Source organism: Bos taurus, chromosome 22 (genome assembly GCF_002263795.3).
Source record: "Bos taurus isolate L1 Dominette 01449 registration number 42190680 breed Hereford chromosome 22, ARS-UCD2.0, whole genome shotgun sequence".
NCBI lineage: Eukaryota > Metazoa > Chordata > Mammalia > Artiodactyla > Bovidae > Bos > Bos taurus.
The window spans coordinates 27,141,732-27,161,283 of record NC_037349.1 but is presented as its reverse complement, the minus strand read 5'-3'; the positions used below and the strand labels follow the sequence as shown (position 1 = coordinate 27,161,283).

Genomic DNA, 19,552 nt, shown 5'->3' with positions numbered 1-19,552 from the left:
AAGAAGCTGGGGCTGGGTTTTGAAAATATGCCCACATTAAACACTTGTTAAATCAACAGGCAATACTTTATTTAGGGTTTGACAGGAAAATTAGGAATTTAATCACAGAAGCAATTTGTGGTTGTGGATGCAGCTTTCAAGTTAATAAGCAAATGCATTTGTGTTCAAATGCAATGTTTGTTAATATGTTTACTGAAGTGATGAGAATAATTGCAGCCCTTGAAGAATGAATGCCTGAATTTGCATATTCAATACTTTATCCAAAAATAACTAGTTAGGCTTCAGCAATAATTAGTGACGATACAAATGAGTTAAACTGTGATGCTGTGTTTTTAAAAATGAATTTCTAAAATGTGTTTCATGACAGAGATTCCCACTCATTGATAAATTTTAATCATATACAATAAAAAAAGACATAAGAAGAGATGAGACCTACACTGGGATTAAAAACAATTTAACTCCTCAGTTTATACAGGTAAAGCCTAGCTCAGACTGACCAGTGATTACCTTTATATTACGCTGAGAAGAATCAAAGAAGATGGCTGAGCTTTCTGCATCTCTGCTTTCCTTTCAGCTTTTACTGGCAGCATCTTTCTCATTCTCCTCTGGACAGACCATGCCTCCCAGGACCCAGGCATGGCCACTGAGACCATTCCTACTTTCAGGCCTTAGAGATTAGTTAGTTGTATAACTGTGATCCAGTTGATATAACTAGTGTTTGATCAGTATCTGTTTTCCTTCCTTCTTGCCTCATGACAAAAACATAACAACAACAAAAATATGTTAATTTTTCAACTACCATCTTTAATATCTAAAACCTAACCTCTACATTTCTCCTGGGTTCTGACTACTGACAGTATTAGCTGTGTTTTTATTTCATGTTTTTCTGACACCTTTCAGAGCTTTTGGTAACACTAATAGGAAATATTTCCTCTTTTTCTAGTTAACATTTTGTGGAGGATGTAAGTAGACCTAGGCAGTCATCTTTGCCATTTCAAGGGCAATCTGTCTTAAAATAGAGCCATTAAGAAGGGCTCAATCCAAATTTAAGAATATCCTATAGAAGCAACTATAGATTGCTTTTGTTCCTGTGATGCTTCATGACACTCTTGACTCCTGAAATAAAACCTAATCCCAAACTGTTTCTGTTTCTTCCCAGTTAACTTCATCCCATTTCTTCATTCATGCCACGATTTACTTTTCACTACCATCCCTGTAGAAAAGAAATGCAAAAAAGCAAAATGGCTGTCTGGGGAGGCCTTACAAATAGCTGTGAAAAGAAGAGAAGCCAAAAGCAAAGGAGAAAAGGAAAGACATTAGCATCTGAATGCAGAGTTCCAAGAATAGCAAGAAGAGAAAAGAAAGCCTTCCTCAGCAATCAATGCAAAGAAATAGAGGAAAACAACAGAATGGGAAAGCCTAGAGATCTCTTCAAGAAAATTAGAGATACCAAGGGAACATTTCATGCAAAGATGGGCTCGATAAAGGACAGAAATGGTATGGAACTAACAGAAGCAGAAGATATTAAGAAGAGGTGGCAAAAATACACAGAAGAACTGTACAAAAAAGATCTTCACAACCCAGATAATCACGATGGTGTGATCACTGACCTACAGCCAGACATCCTGGAATGTGAAGTTAAGTGGGCCTTAGAAAGCAGCACTACAAACAAAGCGAGTGGAGGTGATGGAATTCCAGTTGAGCTATTCAAAATCCTGAAAGATGATGCTGTGAAAGTGCTGCACTCAATGTGTCAGCAAATTTGGAAAACTCAGCAGTGGCCACAGGACTGGAAAAGGTCAGTTTTCATTCCAATCCCAAAGAAAGGCAATGCCAAAGAATGCTCAAACTACCACACAACTGCACTCATTTCACACTTTAGTAAAGTAATGCTCAAAATTCTCCAAGCAAGTGTTCAGCAATACATAAACCGTGAACTTCCAGATGTTCAAGCTGGTTTTAGAAAAGGTAGAGGAACCAGAGATCAAATTGCCAACATCCACAGGATAATGGAAAAAGCAAGAGAGTTCCAGAAAAGCATCTATTTCTGCTTTATTGACTATGCCAAAGCCTTTGACTGTGTGGATCACAATAAACTGTGGAAAATTCTGAAAGAGATGGGAATACCAGACCACCTGATCTGTCTCTTGAGAAATTTGTATGCAGGTCAGGAAGCAACAGTTAGAACTGGACATGGAACAACAGACTAGTTCCAAATAGGAGAAGGAGTACGTCAAGGCTGTATACTGTCACCCTGCTTATTTAACTTCTATGCAGAGTTCATCATGAGAAACGCTGGACTGGAAGAAGCACAAGCTGGAATCAAGATTGCTGGGAGAGATATCAATAACCTCAGATATGCAGATGACACCACCCTTATGGCAGAAAGTGAAGAGGAACTCAAAAGCCTCTTGATGAAAGTGAAAGAAGAGAGTGAAAAAGTTGGCTTCAAGCTCAACATTCAGAAAACGAAGATCATGGTATCCGGTCCCATCACTTCATGGGAAATAGATGGGGCAACAGTGGAAACAGTGTCAGATTTTATTTTTTGGGCTCCAAAATCACTGCAGATGGTGGTTGCAGCCATGAAATTAAAAGACGCTTACTCCTTGGAAGGAAAGTTATGACCAACCTAGATTGCATATTCAAAAGCAGAGACATTACTTTGCCAACAAAGGTCCGTCTAGTCAAGGCTATGGTTTTTCCAGTGGTCATGTATGGATGTGAGAGTTGGACTGTGAAGAAGGCTGAGCGCCAAAGAATTGATGCCTTTGAAGTATGGTGTTGGAGAAGACTCTTGAGAGTCCCTTGGACTGCAAGGAGATCCAACCAGTGCATTCTGAAGGAGATCAGCCCTGGGATTTCTTTGGAAGGAATGATGCTAAAGCTGAAACTCTAGTCCTTTGGCCACCTCATGCGAAGAGTTGACTCATTGGAAAAGACTCTGATGCTAGGAGGGATTGGGGGCAGGAGGAGAAGGAGACGACAGAGGATGAGATGGCTGGATGGCATCACTGACTCGATGGACATGAGTCTGAGTGAACTCTGGGAGTTGGTGATGGACAGGGAGGCCTGGTGTGCTGCAGTTCATGGGGTCGCAAAGATTCAGACATGACTGAGCGACTGAACTGAACTGATTTGCTAAGCATTTTGAATGAAGGATGAAGAAAGAACTGTCTTCACCTTAAGGGAGTTACATTCAACCAGGCAAGTACACTTCATTTTAGTAAACTTAATAATACAGGAAGGCATAGGTAAAATAGGCAGTGCATGGTGGGAACACGGAACCCAGCTCTGAGGGTATCGAGAAGGCTTCATGGGAGAGATGGTAGCATAGTGAAGTTTAAAATGCCTACCTCTACTTGCCATCAGGCACCACAGAAATTCTTTGTACTTAGTGTTTGCAATCATTTCAATCATGTAAACATTTCACTGCTCTTAGTAAAAGTGACTGTGGGTTTGGGGACCACAGCTTATCAGCTAGAGAAGTCGGGATGCCAAGGGAAGTTGAGCGTGAGGATAAACAGAGAATTGAGCCTAGTAACCTGGCAGAATGCACTGTATCTCCTTAGGACCAAGAGACTTTAGAAGAATAAAGGGGCAAACTGCATATAATCAAAGATATACTAAATACAGTCATATTGTATTAATATAATGTATCACATCCTATATATAATACATAGGCTATGGATGCTCTACCCTATAAACTGTATGTTGTCCCATGTACAGTGTTACATTTGTGTGTCTGCAAGGATGTGTGTTTTTAGATAACAAGTAAACACCTTACATTTACTCCCTGGATAAATGATGGCCAGAAATTAGTCCATTATTATTATTTTTTCTTTCTTATACTGGATGCGCTTAGTAGAATTCCAATAAATTAAACACATGAGAGCTAACTCCATTACAGCAAACGCTACTTAAAAGGGAGAAACTACCGCCTGAAAATCTGCATTTTGCAGTGCTATGTAGTCCTTACAATGTGTATATCCAAGAGTCCTCCCCTGTACTTCATTAAAATTGCTTACTTATTATATAAAGCTAGAAGAGAATTATATTCTGGTTGCTTCCTTGTGCTGAGAATAAAACAGAACATTTATAGAAAAGCTGTGGATCCAACAAGGATCAAAGTAGAGCACTGCTGTCCAACAGAACTTTCTGCAAGCACAGAAATGTCCATTTGTGTGTCCAATACAGTAGCTATTAGCTACGTGTGGCTACTGAGCACTGGAAACGAGGCTGCTATGACTGAGGAACTGAATTCTTGGTTGAACTGATTTAAACATACGTGGACACATTTGGCTACTGGCTACCATACTGGACGGCACAGCCTGTTAAGTCTTGAGCCAGACTAAATGTTGTAAACACAAAACCCACATGGCCCACATTCACATTTAAGGCTTATCATCTTTGGCCTTTACTATGTTTAAAAAGTGAGAGTCAACATTAGAAATACAGAGAATCAAAAAAAGAAAATTTCTGTTTTAAACATCTCTTGAAAAGGTTTTGTAGTAGTGGACCAGGGTTCCTGGATGATAACAACTGGCCAGTGCTCAGAAGCAATCATGACCACTGGATGGACTTCTGGCTAAACGTGGGCCAGTCTCTCGTCATGATTCGATGTGTCTACATGTTATTAAGGGCCGCCTCTTCTAGTTTGTTACTTGCCTGGTCCCCACTGACATTTCCATATTAAACCCTGGTCAGTCCAATATGTGCCTTGTAATGCTGAATGGCATTAGTTGAAGTGACCAGGGAACTTCTTATTTGGGGTCTTTCATCTTAGCAAATGATGGGCAAATTTAACCCTATGAGAAGTCAGAGAAAATCCTTCCCATTTAAAAAATGTTATTAATACTTCCTCAGGGCAACCTCTTTCAGCATCATCAGCAATTACAACCAGACTGAATACTAATTAACCTTTAAACATAGGCTTTGGGGCTCAAGCGGGAAGAGGCAAAAGAAAGAATAAAATTCTCAATTAAACCCTAAGATGAGTAATTTCTCTTGAGAATTTCTGAACTTTTAGATTTCTAATATGGCCAATTAAGAGTTCTTTTTATCCAGTGGGATAATAACAAACACAAGATCTCTCATCAGAAAAGTTTGCCTCAGTCTACAAGACAGGATCTGGGCTTTCAAAAGGATATTCCTTTACAAGACTCTTAGACTTTACTCTGAGTCTTAGAGAATGTGTTTGGGTTGCTTTTAATTTACATTTTCACATGAACTGTTAATTTCCTCCTTGATATCTTTCTTTTACCCTCCCTTCTTCCCTTCCCTCATTCTTTCCTCCCTCCCTCCCTTTTCTCTTTCTTATCTATGTGCTTGTATTTATAAATACTTACAAAAACATATCCTTTCTCTAAATTAATGTAAAAAAAAAAAATCCCCATGTTAGATGGCTCAGATGGTAAAGAATCTGCCTGCAATTCAGAAGACTCGGGTTCAATCCCTAGACTGGGAAGATCCCCTGGAGAATGAAATGGCTACCCACTCCAGTATTCCTGCTTGGAGAATTTGATGGACAGAGGAGCCTGGTAGGCTAGAGTCCATAGGATGGCAAAGAGTTGGACACGACTGAGCAACTAACACTGTCTTTCACTTTTAAAGTCATTACCTATTTGCACTATTTATTCATAATTTTTAAAGGATAGCAGAAAATAAGAACCAGCACGTGTATTTTCTTCTGGAACAGGTAAAGGAATAATGCAGGATATTACTTGGTTGACTATTAAAATCAAAAACTAGGAGAAAAATCAGGCCATAAGTGAAGGTGTTGTCTAAGCAAAGAGGCGGACATGACTGAGCGACTGAACTGAAGTAGATGAGGTATAATTGCAGCCCACTGTAGTCTATAATCCCATCTACTCATCAGCATAATTACTGATTCAGATAACATGGTAATATGGAATCATTGCTTATTATAGAAAAGCCTAATATTTTCACAGGGAAAGGAGGTTTCCTCATGTTTTTTCTAGGTCTCAATTTCTAGTAACTCTAATGTGAAATTTTATACTGGTCAGAAGTTTTAACTTCAGAGTATCTTTAGAGCAATAATGAAAGTGTTTTCTATTTACCTATAAACCAAATATTTTAAAACAATACCTAGCATGTAAAATTTCTTCATTTATCAAACTTAAAACTGATTAATTAATTTCAGTCACACATCTCCTATTTTCAGGTACAGATTTGTTTCTAAATGCAACATATAGTCTCAGGACATACAATAAAACATAAAAAGTACTGTGCAAATGACAGAACTTTGTCAACATTTTATACATGTTATCAGTTTATTTAAACACATATATCATGTCTATACAATAGCATTTTGAAAACACTTGGTACTTTAATTGTATTTACTCTAATTGTAATACACTGGCATTAAAATAAGTACCTGATAAATAAATAAACACAACAAAAAGATATTTCTGAATTTCTAAGCTCAAGACTTCTTGCTGTTTGATTACTTTACCAACATAATTAATCTATTCATTTAGAAATAAAATCCTACGTGACTATATCTTATATCTTGACAAGTTTTCAACTGAACAGATTCATCACCAAATTATTCATAAGATAAAATGCCAGGAAATAATTTTACTGACAACAACCAAAAAAAAAAAAAAAAAAACCAGCCCACGCATCAGTCATTCACATGTATTCTTTAAAATATTTACAGTCATATCTAAAAGGATAATCTTCCATTTCAGGGAGAAACAAACAGATGCATTTAGAAAGTGTTAGAATGTCCTACAAAAACGCTGGTGAAAATGTTTCCAGGACAATGTCCTAATTAAGTGGATCTGTTCATCTTCCCTCCAAAGAAGAAAATATTTCCACCTGTTGCAGGTACGGTGTCTGATTAACTGACCAAGCTCATAAAATAGTTTTTTGTTTGATTTTAAATCATGTTGACAACTTTTCTTATTTCTATAGGTTCAGGAAAAGGCAGAGAGAAGAAAATCTTCTATCACCTCAGCCAATTCTGACCAGTAACCAGGATCATTACAATTATTGTGTTGAAAATACTCAACAGGTGCTCAATATATACGCTGTTGAGTACTGCTGACAGAAACTGATTTTTACTTGCAAATGCAAAAATACAAAGGTCTACCTTCTAACCTAAGCTTGAGCCAAGTTAACAATGATTGTTGGCTACTATTATCAACATGGGTTAAGAGAACAATAGGAGTTCAATAAGATCTACATCAGTACTCAAAACACTAAGAATTTCATTAATAAAGGCTGAAGTCTGCTTGTCCTTCAGGTTATAGAAAAGGTTTTGCCAAGCGAAGTTGACTGTAAACAGGGAGTTTGAGACAAACGCTTGCAGTACTCAAAAGAGCATGCTGTTTTCAAGGTGCCTCCGGCACTTTCTCATAACCATTTAAATAAAAGCAGCATATCCTGTTTATAAATAATTCATCTCTTCATTAATGTGGGTCCCCTGAGAACCCTAAAAGTAAAAATTGTTAATCCTGTATTATTTAATAAAGTATATACCCATCACATCCAAATAAACTATCATCATCTCACCAAATATTATATTTTTATCTTAAGGTGATGGGAGTTCAGTTTTGTTTTGTTTTTTTTTCTGTTTTTCCTTATACCTTTCTGTGTTGCTGGAAGGTTTCTAGTGAACAGGTTATTATTTATATTATTTGAAAAATGTATACTTTCACATGAAAAAAATACAATAAAATTTATCTTCTCTTCAAGAACAGTTAGTATGACTTTAGTAGGAACGTAGTTTATTCTTCTACACTGTATGAACCTTCTAACACATACTCAGTAAAATAATAAAGGAAGAAGGATAGACGCGGTTACCTTTTTCTAAAGAAAAACTGTGATTGCTACATACTTTTACAACATATTTAATTTCATTCCTACAATGGATGTGTTCCCCAAAACTACATGTAAATCCAAGTTTATACATTAATTTCTACCACAAATCAAATGAAAAGACATTGCTTATTTAAGAGACTCTATCATGTTTTCTTTAATCAAGAATTCTTACTGTAAAGTAAACAATCAATCAAATATACAAAATATGGACCCAAAGTTTAGGTATGACTGTTGAATAAAGCTTCATGTATTATAACTTACTGATAGCATAAGTATACTGAAGCAAAAAAAATAAGTTCACAGTTGCCAAATTGCTTTTTTTTTTTTAATATGGATTTTCAAACTTTTTCCACTGTACCTGTAATGAGGTGAAGGGTTGCCTCGTGCTTCACAATTTAAAGTTATTTTTTTATCCTCTGAGCCAACAGGAAAAATGCTGTTGCTGGGTTCTTTGACAAACACTGGGCCCTGTAAGAGCAGCTCACCTATATGGGTAGAGGACATCCAAAAAATAATCATAATAAGTAAAAGGTACTGTACCAGCTGCACTCTAGAATCAAAGAAGAAAAGCAACCAACCAGTGTCTCTAGTGCTGTTTTTTAAAAAAGGGAAGCAGACACCGCTTCTTCCCTTATCCACAAAGATGCTCTGCAGGCACTGCTTTGTTGACAAGGCATCACTGAAGCTGTCCTTGCAACCTAGTAACACTTCTAAGAAAATGAAAATCACTATCAAAACCACTGCCATATTAATAAGATTACTTAAAAGAATAAATAAGGCTGTACTAATCATTTTTATAATATAAATTCTACCTAAATTATCATTGGTGAATTACCTGGTCTAGGAAGTCTCTCTGTCATAAGCCTCTTTACAAAACTAAAGCTGTATTCAAAATCACTTGAATCCCTGAGTATTGTCTTTCTCATAATACTTGCCACGAATGCAAATCTGAGTGTTGACAATGTCATTTTGCATTCCAACCTCAAAACGCTCAATATTTGGTAGGATTTCCATTTGATTACTAGCAAATTGAAGAGAAGGATACAACACTGAACAAGTGTCCTTTAAAAAGTGCTTTTACTTTGGTTAAGAGAACTTGAACTTCCTGAGAATTTCCACATATACACAACTAGAAACCTGTGTCTTTGTATGATGAATTTAAAAAGGAAAGAAATAATGCCATCACTAACAGCTTATGCCACTGCAATTGTATAATCATTGGCAGAGCATTCTGAAAACAAACACATTCACAGGAAAAAATATAAACACAACCAAACCCCTTACTCCTATTTTGAAATGCTCAGTAAAACTGCAGGAAAAAATAAATAACCAGACTAGGAGACAAAGAGAACCTCTGAAGAGATAACAAAGAAAATTAAATAGAAAAGCATTCAAAAAGCCTAGAAACAATTTAGGCTACCTAAGTAGTAATAGCATTATAACATTAACAAAAAATTTCCCATATTAACAGGAATAGTAAAATAACACACTACTGAAAATAATCATTGAAATGATGAAAAAGCCACAATGAAAGCCACCATGTGAACTCTACGTGTCCACATCTGTTCTGTAACTTTCACCACGCTTTAGGAGGTAAGTCCTGTAATTATTCCCAATGTACAGAAGAGAAGGGTTGAGTCCAAAAGTGGGTTTATGAAACATGCAAGTACACACAGCTTTTCAGAATGTGCAGTTGATGATAGAAACGGCAGTCTGGAGACTGTGCAGTCAAACGCCAAGCTTTGGCTGAATCTGAGCACTCTTCACTGAAACATCACTACACAGTTAACCCCTACTACGGCCCACAATGATTTAAGAAAGTTGTGGGCTGTCCTCAGAAGTCCCTGGTTTTTATTTACATATAAGGGGAAAATGTCACAAAGGGGAAAAAAGTCTTACTTTCCCTTTGGACAATCTCCAGAAGAAAGGGATTTTGAAACAGGTACTAAAGAAACAGCTCTTAATTAAAAAGAGCCAATGCTGTCATTTTCTTGAATTTCCCCCCTCAGTTTATTGCATAAAAGTAAAAAAAAAAAAAAAAGTGTATCATTAATAATATTTACTGTCTTAGAAATTTGAATATATTTCTGTCTGTTACAATGTCTGCCTGTATTTACAAAAAAAATAGATTTTTTCAGTGTTTTTTCTAGTGCAATGGCTTCTGAATATTTTGAGTGGCATATATTTTACTCATTTAGGAGATGGTATAGCAGTGCTGTCCTGACCAATTGATGCTTGCAGGGCTTGACAGCAATAATATATTAACATAATAGTGTATGTTTGAAACCAACAGGTAAGTTGGGGAAGCAAACCAACAAAAGGAAAATTGGGTATAGATAAAAAGGGTGATTTCAATGAAAAAGACAGGTGTTTTTAGAGAATCAACTTACAGTCACTAGGGTGAAGAAGGGTAAGAATAGATTAGGAGTTTGGGATTGATATATACACACTGCTATATTTAAAAAGATAACCAACAAGGACATACTGCTAAAGAAAGATAAATAGAGGTGTTTTTTAAAAAAATTTTCCTACAAGTGACCACAATGAAAACACAAACATTCATCATAATTTAGTAAAAGTCAAATTCCCAAATGATGTTCTAATTCTTCTCCAGAGACTGCTATTAATTTAAGGTGACAGTATTAAATAATTAGAAGCATTTCTTTCTGAGACCCTTTTGAAAGAGGGGTGATAACAGCTAATTTGCTAACATTTATGAGCCAGGCACTGTACTCAGCCATCCACAAGCCTTGTCTCCCTTATTCCCAGGCTGCATTTGCCGCACTGCCTACTTTCTGAGGTCCAGCTGCACCATCATCCTTGTCTTTGGCTCTGAGACACGCTGAATTTTGGGTTGACCTTCCTTCTTATTCTTGTGTTCTCATTTCCTTTTGTCATTCAGAACAGAGCATAAATGTCATCTTCTCAGCTTAAATAAGACTGCCCCTCCCCCAACTATGTCATGACTCACCCCTCACTTCCACCAGTCAGAGACATCAGCTGTGTACCTCACTATCTATAAATATTAGACACATTTATATAAGTGCTTGCCATTTATTTTGTATCGAATTCATTGCTGCTTCTCCAACTCCTAGAGCATGGCAGCTATTCAATATCTGCTGAACAGGTGATTAAGATGAAGAAATTCTCGTAATAACGTAAGACAGATATTATTTTACAGCTGGTGAATGACAAAGTTAAGGTTTTAATTCCAGAGCTTATATTCTCACCTTATAGTTGTTCAGCCTCCCCAGAAGAAATGAGACCCAAAGAGGTTAAATAATCAACCATGGTAACACAGTTTTTGGCTGAGAAACCTGGGATCACAGCCCAATGGTCATATTCTTGGTTTGTTTCTCTTTCCATTAAACTACACTGTTCTAAATAGAGTCAAAGGTGAAAACTAACCATCAACTTGCTTTGTCAACTTTAGTATTTCCTGATGATGGTGTTCCCAGGTGGTGCTAGTGGTAAAGAACCTGTCTGCAAGGCAGGAGACATGGGTTTGATCATTGGGTCGGGAAGATCTGCTGGAGAAGGAAATAGCAACCCACTCCAGTAGTCTTGCCTGGGAAATCTCATGGACAGAAGAGCCTGGCAGGTTACAGTCCATGGGGTCGCAAAGAGTTGGACATGACTGAGCAATTGAGCACATAACATTTCCTGATGACACACTAGAGTTAACAGCCTCTGAGGCACATACCAGGCACTTCTGAAATTTAAGGCTCCTAAAGGCATTTCAGACCACCAGCAGCCATTCCCGAGTCTCCAACGACTCCTAAAATGTAAGTGCAAATAATAATCAAACATGACAGGCTGGTTCATGCTTTACATGAGAGACAAAGGCCTCTCAATCTTGTTTCCCCGGAATGAAATCGGTGATGAGAGATGCTGGGTTATAATATTCTAGTCTCCTGCTAGCAATATAAGCTTAAAAGGAAAAAAATTTCTGAGGTCTTCACTAACCTAAAGGAAATTATCCAACAGTTTCTTCAAAGCTAATTTTGATCCTCCAAAGGACAAAACCTTGACTATTTACACGTAACCAGCAGAAAGCAGTTTGACTGAAAACAGAAGAGGGTTTCATGCCTAAGTAAAGGGATTCAATGTAACATTTAGATTGATGCTAAACTTTACTTACTATGACAGGGCATTTTTTTTTTTTTTTGATATGTTGGCCTGGCTCCTAAGCTCCATTTTAAGTTTACAACCTAAAATAAAGGGCATATAACATTTCCGAACGGGACTAATAAGTCGAAAAATCCAATCCTGAGGTGGTTTTTTTTTTCTTTCCCCCAAACACCCAGAGGCTATAAGGAATAACTGCCTTTGAATGTAAGTACAAGCATTATGAGCTCCTAAGGTAATGTCACTAAAAGATCAAACTGTGGCAAATCAATTCTAATGGTCATACTCTGTACAATTTTTATGAAGAATGACAGAGAGAAACAGACAAAGGATTGCAGGCAGTTGCATTACTTTTACTAGAAGAAATGAAAATCCTAAAAGACTGTAATGTTACTCCTGAAATTCACACAGAAAAGGAAAGCATATTCCCCATTTCCCCTGGCAGACTTGCACCATAGCTACACGGCACAATACAGGAGGAAATGGTCAATCCAAAAGGGAGCTAGGATGGTAGTGCTATCTAAGAAAGAATTTAACAGACAGTGGATCTAGAAAGGGATTTTCAATGTACTTAAAAGAGATACCCAACCTAAACAGAAGGATGTCTAGTGCAAGTCAGAGAAAGAAGAAAAATATATGCCACCAATGATACGAGATCTATAAAACAAGCCCTATTATTCCACAGGGAAGGACATTTGAGATGGAGAGAAACACTTTGTAGCCGTGGGACATCACCACTGATTTTGGCATTGGTGCCTTACAGCTAGAAAATGCTAGAAAAAAAGGCAAGCAATGATTGAAATACAATTTCATTAATATTCTTCCAAAGTCAGGAAAGGCCAAACATTTCAATAATTTCTTTAACAAATATCTGAATGCCAGACATGGGCACCACATGAAAAACCAGCTGTGGCAGATACTGTCTGCTGTCGACTCAACAGTTCTTCCGGAACTGTTTTCCCTGCCAACAGAACCCGCCTTTCACCTGAGATATGAAAAGCACCAGCTATGTTACCTTTCCAGACCTCTGCAGTTTCTGACTCTGGGGAGCAGGGCAGACAGCGGGGATTAACTATGAGACCAGGAACAACTGCAAAGGGGTTCATTAGTTTGCCAGGTCTGCCGTAACAGAGTACCACAAACTGGGATGTTTAAGAAACAGAACTTAACTCATCTCACAGTCTGGAGACTAGGACTTTGAAATCAAGGTGTGGGCAGGGCTGAATTCTTCAGAGGGCCCTAAGATGAGTTCCAGGCCCATCTCCTTGGCTTGCAGGTGGCCACCTTCTCCCTGTGTCTCTTTACCACATCTTCCCTCTGTGTGCGTCTTTATGCCTGAATTCTAACCCCCCTTAATAAGGATACAGTCATAATGGATTAGGGTCTGCCCTGATGATCTCATCTTCAAAAATGATATCTACAATGACCCTGTGTCCAAATAAGGTCACTTTCTGAGGTCCTAAGGATTACAGCTTCAACATACAAATATTCAGGCAATACAATTCAACCAGTAACAAGTGCAGTGAAAGTTGCTCAGTCGTATCCACTCTTTGAGACCCCATGGACTACACAGTCCATGGAATTCTCTAGGCCAGAATACTGGAGTGGGTAGCCTTTCCCTTCTCCAGGGGATCTTCCCAATCCAGGGATCGAACCCAGGTATCCGACATTGTAGGCAGACTCTTTTCCAGCTAAGCCATAAGAGGTAGAGGAAAATCCACTAGGATCTTCTAGAAAAGAGCCCTCACATCCTTGAGCTCTTGAATCAATATGAACTATGTTAACTCTAAACATTATGTGTTGGGAAAATAAACCTTTAATGCATTGTTATCACCTGCAGCTGAATTTACTGTCAACCACACACTAAAAAAAGGGGGGGAGACAATACAGCATGCTTTAGATGAGAAAGGCCAATAAAATGCTTATGAAGAATAGCCAATTCATCCATTTTCCATATCGGAAATGCTATCAAGCAATTAGGTTAAAAGGAAAAATGTTGGAGCATGACATACATTTGGTGTAGTACAGCATGACAGAGAAACTGATAAAAAATTCTTTAAATTGTAAGTTAACAGCTTACTACATGTTTTGCTCAATGTTTAGTTCATGCTTCATTCATACCCCAAATGGAAAAACTGCAAGGGAAGCAGTGCTCAATAGTTAGAGAATTAGAACTGAAAGCAGCTGTTTGAGCTTTACAAGTACTAGAAATAAATGTTCACATAAATGAATGTTCTTCCATAAAGTGGCAGATACCTTTCAATGCAGGAAAAAGTTTTTTAGCCAAAAATTGCATTTTTCCTCTCACTGCAACCTGCTTGTAAAAAAAAAAAAAGTAATAAGGTTCATACCCAGACACATTTATGTACATAACAGTCATGTTTAAGGTTAAATATCTGGATTTTGGCACTTTAGTAAACCAATCACAGATTTTGATGTAAGATACCATCTATTTCACTGGATGGATTAACATTCAATATATAATATAGCTGAGTAATATTAGAGAACTTGGGTATATTTCTGAGAGAATATGATATTTTATCTTGATGCTTTTAATCCAATTGCTGTATTTCTGATTTGTGGAATATTCTTTACATTTGACAGATGTTTAAACAATGTACAGTCCTATGACAAGAAATAATGTATTGGGAACAAAACAAACATAGAGGAGATAGGTCGAAGTAGATTAAAATGTTTTCATAATACTGTCCCTTTCTTTATTTAAATACGTTATTGTCTTATGAATGTGAGTTCTAGTGCTTTTGAATGTCTCTGACATAGTTCCATAATACCCAGTCCATAATTATACCTTTCTTGATAGATGGCTTAATAGCAACTCAACATAATAAATATCTTATAATGCTATTGAAAGATACAGTGTGGAATGTGTACAGTACACTCAGGAGTACACAATTCACGGCTCATTTATTCAAAATGGAAAAAAAAAAAAAAACACTTATATCCCTGCTTTCTATTATACCAACTTCCACTGAATATCTTTGAAGTATGCAAATTCACAAGGTTCTCTCCAACCATGTTGAACTGAAAAGACTTCATTATTTCATTAATCAAATTAAAAAAAAAAAACAAACACATTTCTTTAGTAAACTTCTCTTGGAGAGTTTAACAGAGTTGGTTGTATTTGTGGTTTCTATTCTTTACCAAAGAGATTGGGTCAAGGCTCTCTGGGGCTCAGGCATGATTCTCCTTGTGTACTTTAATAAGGATGTTTCATATCAAACTCTAGTTGAAGGCTATTGTTTCTATGAAAAAATAATTATACAATAAAAAATTCCCTGTTATAAAATGGTTATAATGGAGAAGCTATTAAGAAGTAATATGAACCAGTGATTGCATTTTGTAGTATTTTTGCAGCTGTAATCTCATAAAGTCGAAGGGAGGATATTCTTTTCTTGCCTGCACATCAGCAAGCAGAAGCGGGAACGGTGTCTGTAAATATCTGAGTATATGAGATACAATCTAGTTCCCTCTTCCCACTTCTTTTCCCAAACAGGGACTTGCTTTTGTATTTCTAGACCATTAGTGGGGAATTAAACTGGGTTATCGGGTAGGTATAGAGATCAAAGAAAGTAAGACAATGAACAACCACTCCCAAAACTGTATCTGGAACTCTGGGGTCTTCTTGGGTGAGTCTCAGAGTTGCAGAAACATGAATAATTAAATAATTTTTCAAATTATTTTTCATTTGACCTACAACTTAGATTCACTTTCCATCGTGATTTATTGTAGATACAATGTGCATGTGTATATAATCACATACACAACTGATTAAAAAGTTTCTTGAAATAGTACTAATTCTTACTGCATGCAGAATCATAACAGTTTTTTCTATTTTATTCTATTTCATTTTCTACCCCTAATTTGACAATCCATGGTCTAGAAGCATACTTTCTATCCCCAGAGTCCAAGATTACTATTTTCGGGGAGGGGAGTAAAATTGTAATGATTGCAAGGTATTTCTTTCATTTCCTTCACTTAAGAATCGTGGCAATGAAGGAAAAGAACAAACCACATTCAACATGGAAAAAGTTTCTGTGGTCCCAAGATGTAGTGGTGACAAGTGAGCCTTCTCCAAATCTGTGAAATCACTACATCTGTAGGCTTGGGAAGAACAAACAGTATTGTGTCCTGCCGGTAGTCAAAGGAAGGAAACAAATTTTACTCTGAAAAACATAGCTCCTTCGTTCTGTATAATATGGAGAAAAATCCCTCATCATAAATACTTCATATAAACACATGCACAGTCTCAAAAGTTAACAAAGAAAAAAAATAAACATTGAGGATCAGGCCCTACTCTAGACATTTTATATCCACCAAGTCACCTAATTCTAAGTGAATATTGAATACTGAATAAAAAACAGTACTCATTTGAACATTACTGCTATTGTTAATATTGATACAGATTATAAATAATAAACCTAAGGGCTAGTAAGGATGAGTTACATCTCTCTAGAATTTTGGTACCACCATCCTGAAGAACATCTTGCTGATATACATGAGAAGTCACAGGCTACCCAGGTGGCTCAGTGGTAAAGAACGTGCCTCCTGTGCCAATGCAGGAGATGTGGGTTTGACCCTGGAAAGATAACACAGAGAAGGAAATGGCAACCCGCTCCAGAATTCTTGTCTGGGAAATCCCAGGGACAGTGGGGCCTGGTGGGCTACAGTCCACAGGGTCACAAAGTCAGACATAACTTAGTGACTAAAAAACAACATGAGAAGCTACAGTCATTTAGGAAGTCTAAAGAAACTCACTAAATTATTTCATTAATTCTTCCTCCATGTAACCATTTAGTAGCAATCTTTTCCCATTGCGAATTATTAGAACAATTTTTCCATGTTTTATTCATCACAATTTCCCTAGTGTACTACACATTACCTTCACTTATTTTCACTCATAACTCCTCCATCACCAGTCTTTAAACTTTTAGAAGACAATAACTATATTCAACATATATATATTTACCCCCTAAGCATCCCTATCATATTGTATACATTGGATAATTTGATAAATTAGTATTTGAAAGGAAATGTGTGTGTTTACGCTTCATTGCAAACTTACAAAATGTTAATAGAGGATCAAATGAAAGAATATAGCCATTCTCAAGATAAATGTATAAGCAAATATTCTATCTCCAACTGGAATATGTATATCTAACTGAAAAATGATTCACTTTGTGAAAACAGGAGCTTATTCCTATAAGCTAATTGAATGATTACATCTGTGACTCTTAAAAATACCGTCACTATGTTTTTACAGTAGTTGTTCAGTCACAAAGTCAACTCTGACTCTTTGAGAACTCATGAACTACAGCACGCCAGGCTCCTCTGTCCTCCACTATTTCCCAGAGTTTGCTCAAATTCATGTCCATTGAGTCGGTGATGCTATCTAACCATTTCATCCTCTGCCACATCCTTCTGCTCCTGTCCTCAATCTTTACCATCATCAAGGTCTTTCTCAGTGAGTCAGCTCTTCTCATCAGGTGGCCAAAGTACTGGAGCTTCAGCTTTAGCATCAGTCTTTTAAGAGTTGATTTCTTTAGGTTTGACTGGTTTGATCTGGTTGCAGGCAAGGAATTCTTGAGTCTTCTCTAGCACCACAGTATAAAAGCATTAATTCTTTGGCACTTAGCCTTCTTCATGGTCCAACTCTCACATCCATATGTAACAACTTAACTATATAGACCTTTGTTAGCAAAATGATGTCTCTGCTTTTTAATATACTGTCTAGGTTTGTCATAACTTTTTTTCTTTTTATTTTAATTGGAGGCTAATTACTCTACAATATTGTGGTGGTTTTGCAATACATTCACATGAATCAGCCATGGGTGCTCATATGTTCCCCATCCTGACCCTCCTCCCACCTCCTTCCCCATCCCATCCCTCAGGGTCATCCCAGTGCACCAGCCCTGAGCACCCTGTCTCATGCATCAAACCTGGACTGGCGATCTATTTCACATATGTTAATATACATGTTTCAATGCTATTCTCTCAAATCATCCCACCCTCGTCTTCATCCACAGAGTCCAACAGTCTGTTCTTTACATCTGTGTCTGTCTTGCTGCCTCGCATACAGGGTCATCGTTACCATCTTTTTAAATTCCATATATATGCATTAATATACTGTAATGGTATTTTTCTTTCTGACTTACTTTGCTCTGTATAATGTCATAACTTTCCTTTCAAGGGTCAAGTGTCTTAAATTTCATGGCTACAGTCACCGTCCGCAGTGATTCTGGAGCCCAAGGAAAGAAAATCTATCACTGCTTCCACTTTTTTTCCTTCTATTTGCCATAAAGTGATAGGACCATATGCCACGATCTTAGGTTTTTTTGTTATGTTGAGTTCCAAACTACCTTTTTCACTCTTCTCTTTCACCTTCATAAAGGGGCTCTTTAGTTCCTTTTCACTTTCTGCCATTAGATTGGTATCATCACCTGCATATCTGAAGTTGTTGATATTTCTCCCAGCATTCTTGATTCCAACTTGTAATTCATCCAGCCCAGCACTTCGGATGTATACCCTACATAGAAGTTAAGTAAGTAGGGTGACAATATAACAGATCATTGCACTCCTTTTCCAATTTGGAACCAGTCAACTGTTTTATATCGAATTCTGTTACTTCTTGACCCTCATTCAGGTTTCTCCCAAGACAGGTAAGGTAGTCTGGTATTCCCATCTCTTGAAGAATTTTCCATAGTTTGTTATAATCCACACAGTCAAAGGCTTAAATGCAGTCAATGAAGCAGAAGTAGATGTTTCTGTGGAATTCTCTTGCTTTTTCCATGATCCAACGAATGTTGGCAGTTTGATCCCTGGTTCCTCTGCCTTTTCTACATGCAGTTTGTACACCTGGAAATTCCTGGTTCACATCCTGCTGAAGCCTAAATTGAAGGATTTTGAGCATAATCTTGCTAGCATGTGAAATGAGAACAACTGTCCAGTACTTTGAAGATTCTTTGGCATTGCCTTTCTTTGGGATTGGAATGAAAACTGACTTTTTCCAGTCCTGTGCCCACTGCTGAGTTTTCCACATTTCCAACATAATGAGTACAGCACTTTAATGACATCATCTTTTAGGATTTTAAATAGCTCAGCTAGAATTCCATCACCTCCACTAGCTTTGTTCAGAGTAATGCTTCTTAAGGCCCACTCAACTTCACACTCCAGGCTCTAGGTGAATGATCACACCATCGTGCTTATCCAGCTTATTAAGACATTTTTTGTATAGTTCTATGTATTCTTGCCACCTCTTTAATTTTCTCTACTTCTGTTAGGTCCTTATCGTTTTTGGCCTTTATCGTGCCCATCCTTACATGAAATATTCCCTTAGCATCTCTAACTTTCTTGAAGAGATCTCTAATCTTTCCCATTCTATTGTTTTCCTCTACTTCTTTGCACTGTTCATTTAAGAAGGGCTTCTTATCTCTCCTTTTTATTCTCTGGAACTCTTCATTCAGTTGCTTGTATCTTTCCCTTTCTTATAGTAGAAGCATTCACTATTACTGGGTGGCTATTTCTGTTTGGGCAATTTGTAGGATCTTGGCCATCTACG

At 37.2% G+C, this 19,552-nt stretch overlaps 1 protein-coding gene across 4 annotated transcripts in view; it reads right to left on the bottom strand.

Annotated features, from left to right (window-relative positions):
- CNTN3 (contactin 3) overlaps positions 1 to 19,552 on the bottom strand; it is a 399,434-nt gene that overhangs the window by 257,204 nt on the left and 122,678 nt on the right. For all 4 annotated transcript variants that reach the window (XM_024983152.2, XM_059880039.1, XM_059880038.1 and 1 more), the window contains exon 3: positions 8,207 to 8,333. In XM_024983152.2, the coding sequence (XP_024838920.1) occupies positions 8,207 to 8,333 (127 nt within the window). The remainder of the gene's footprint in view (positions 1 to 8,206; positions 8,334 to 19,552) is intronic.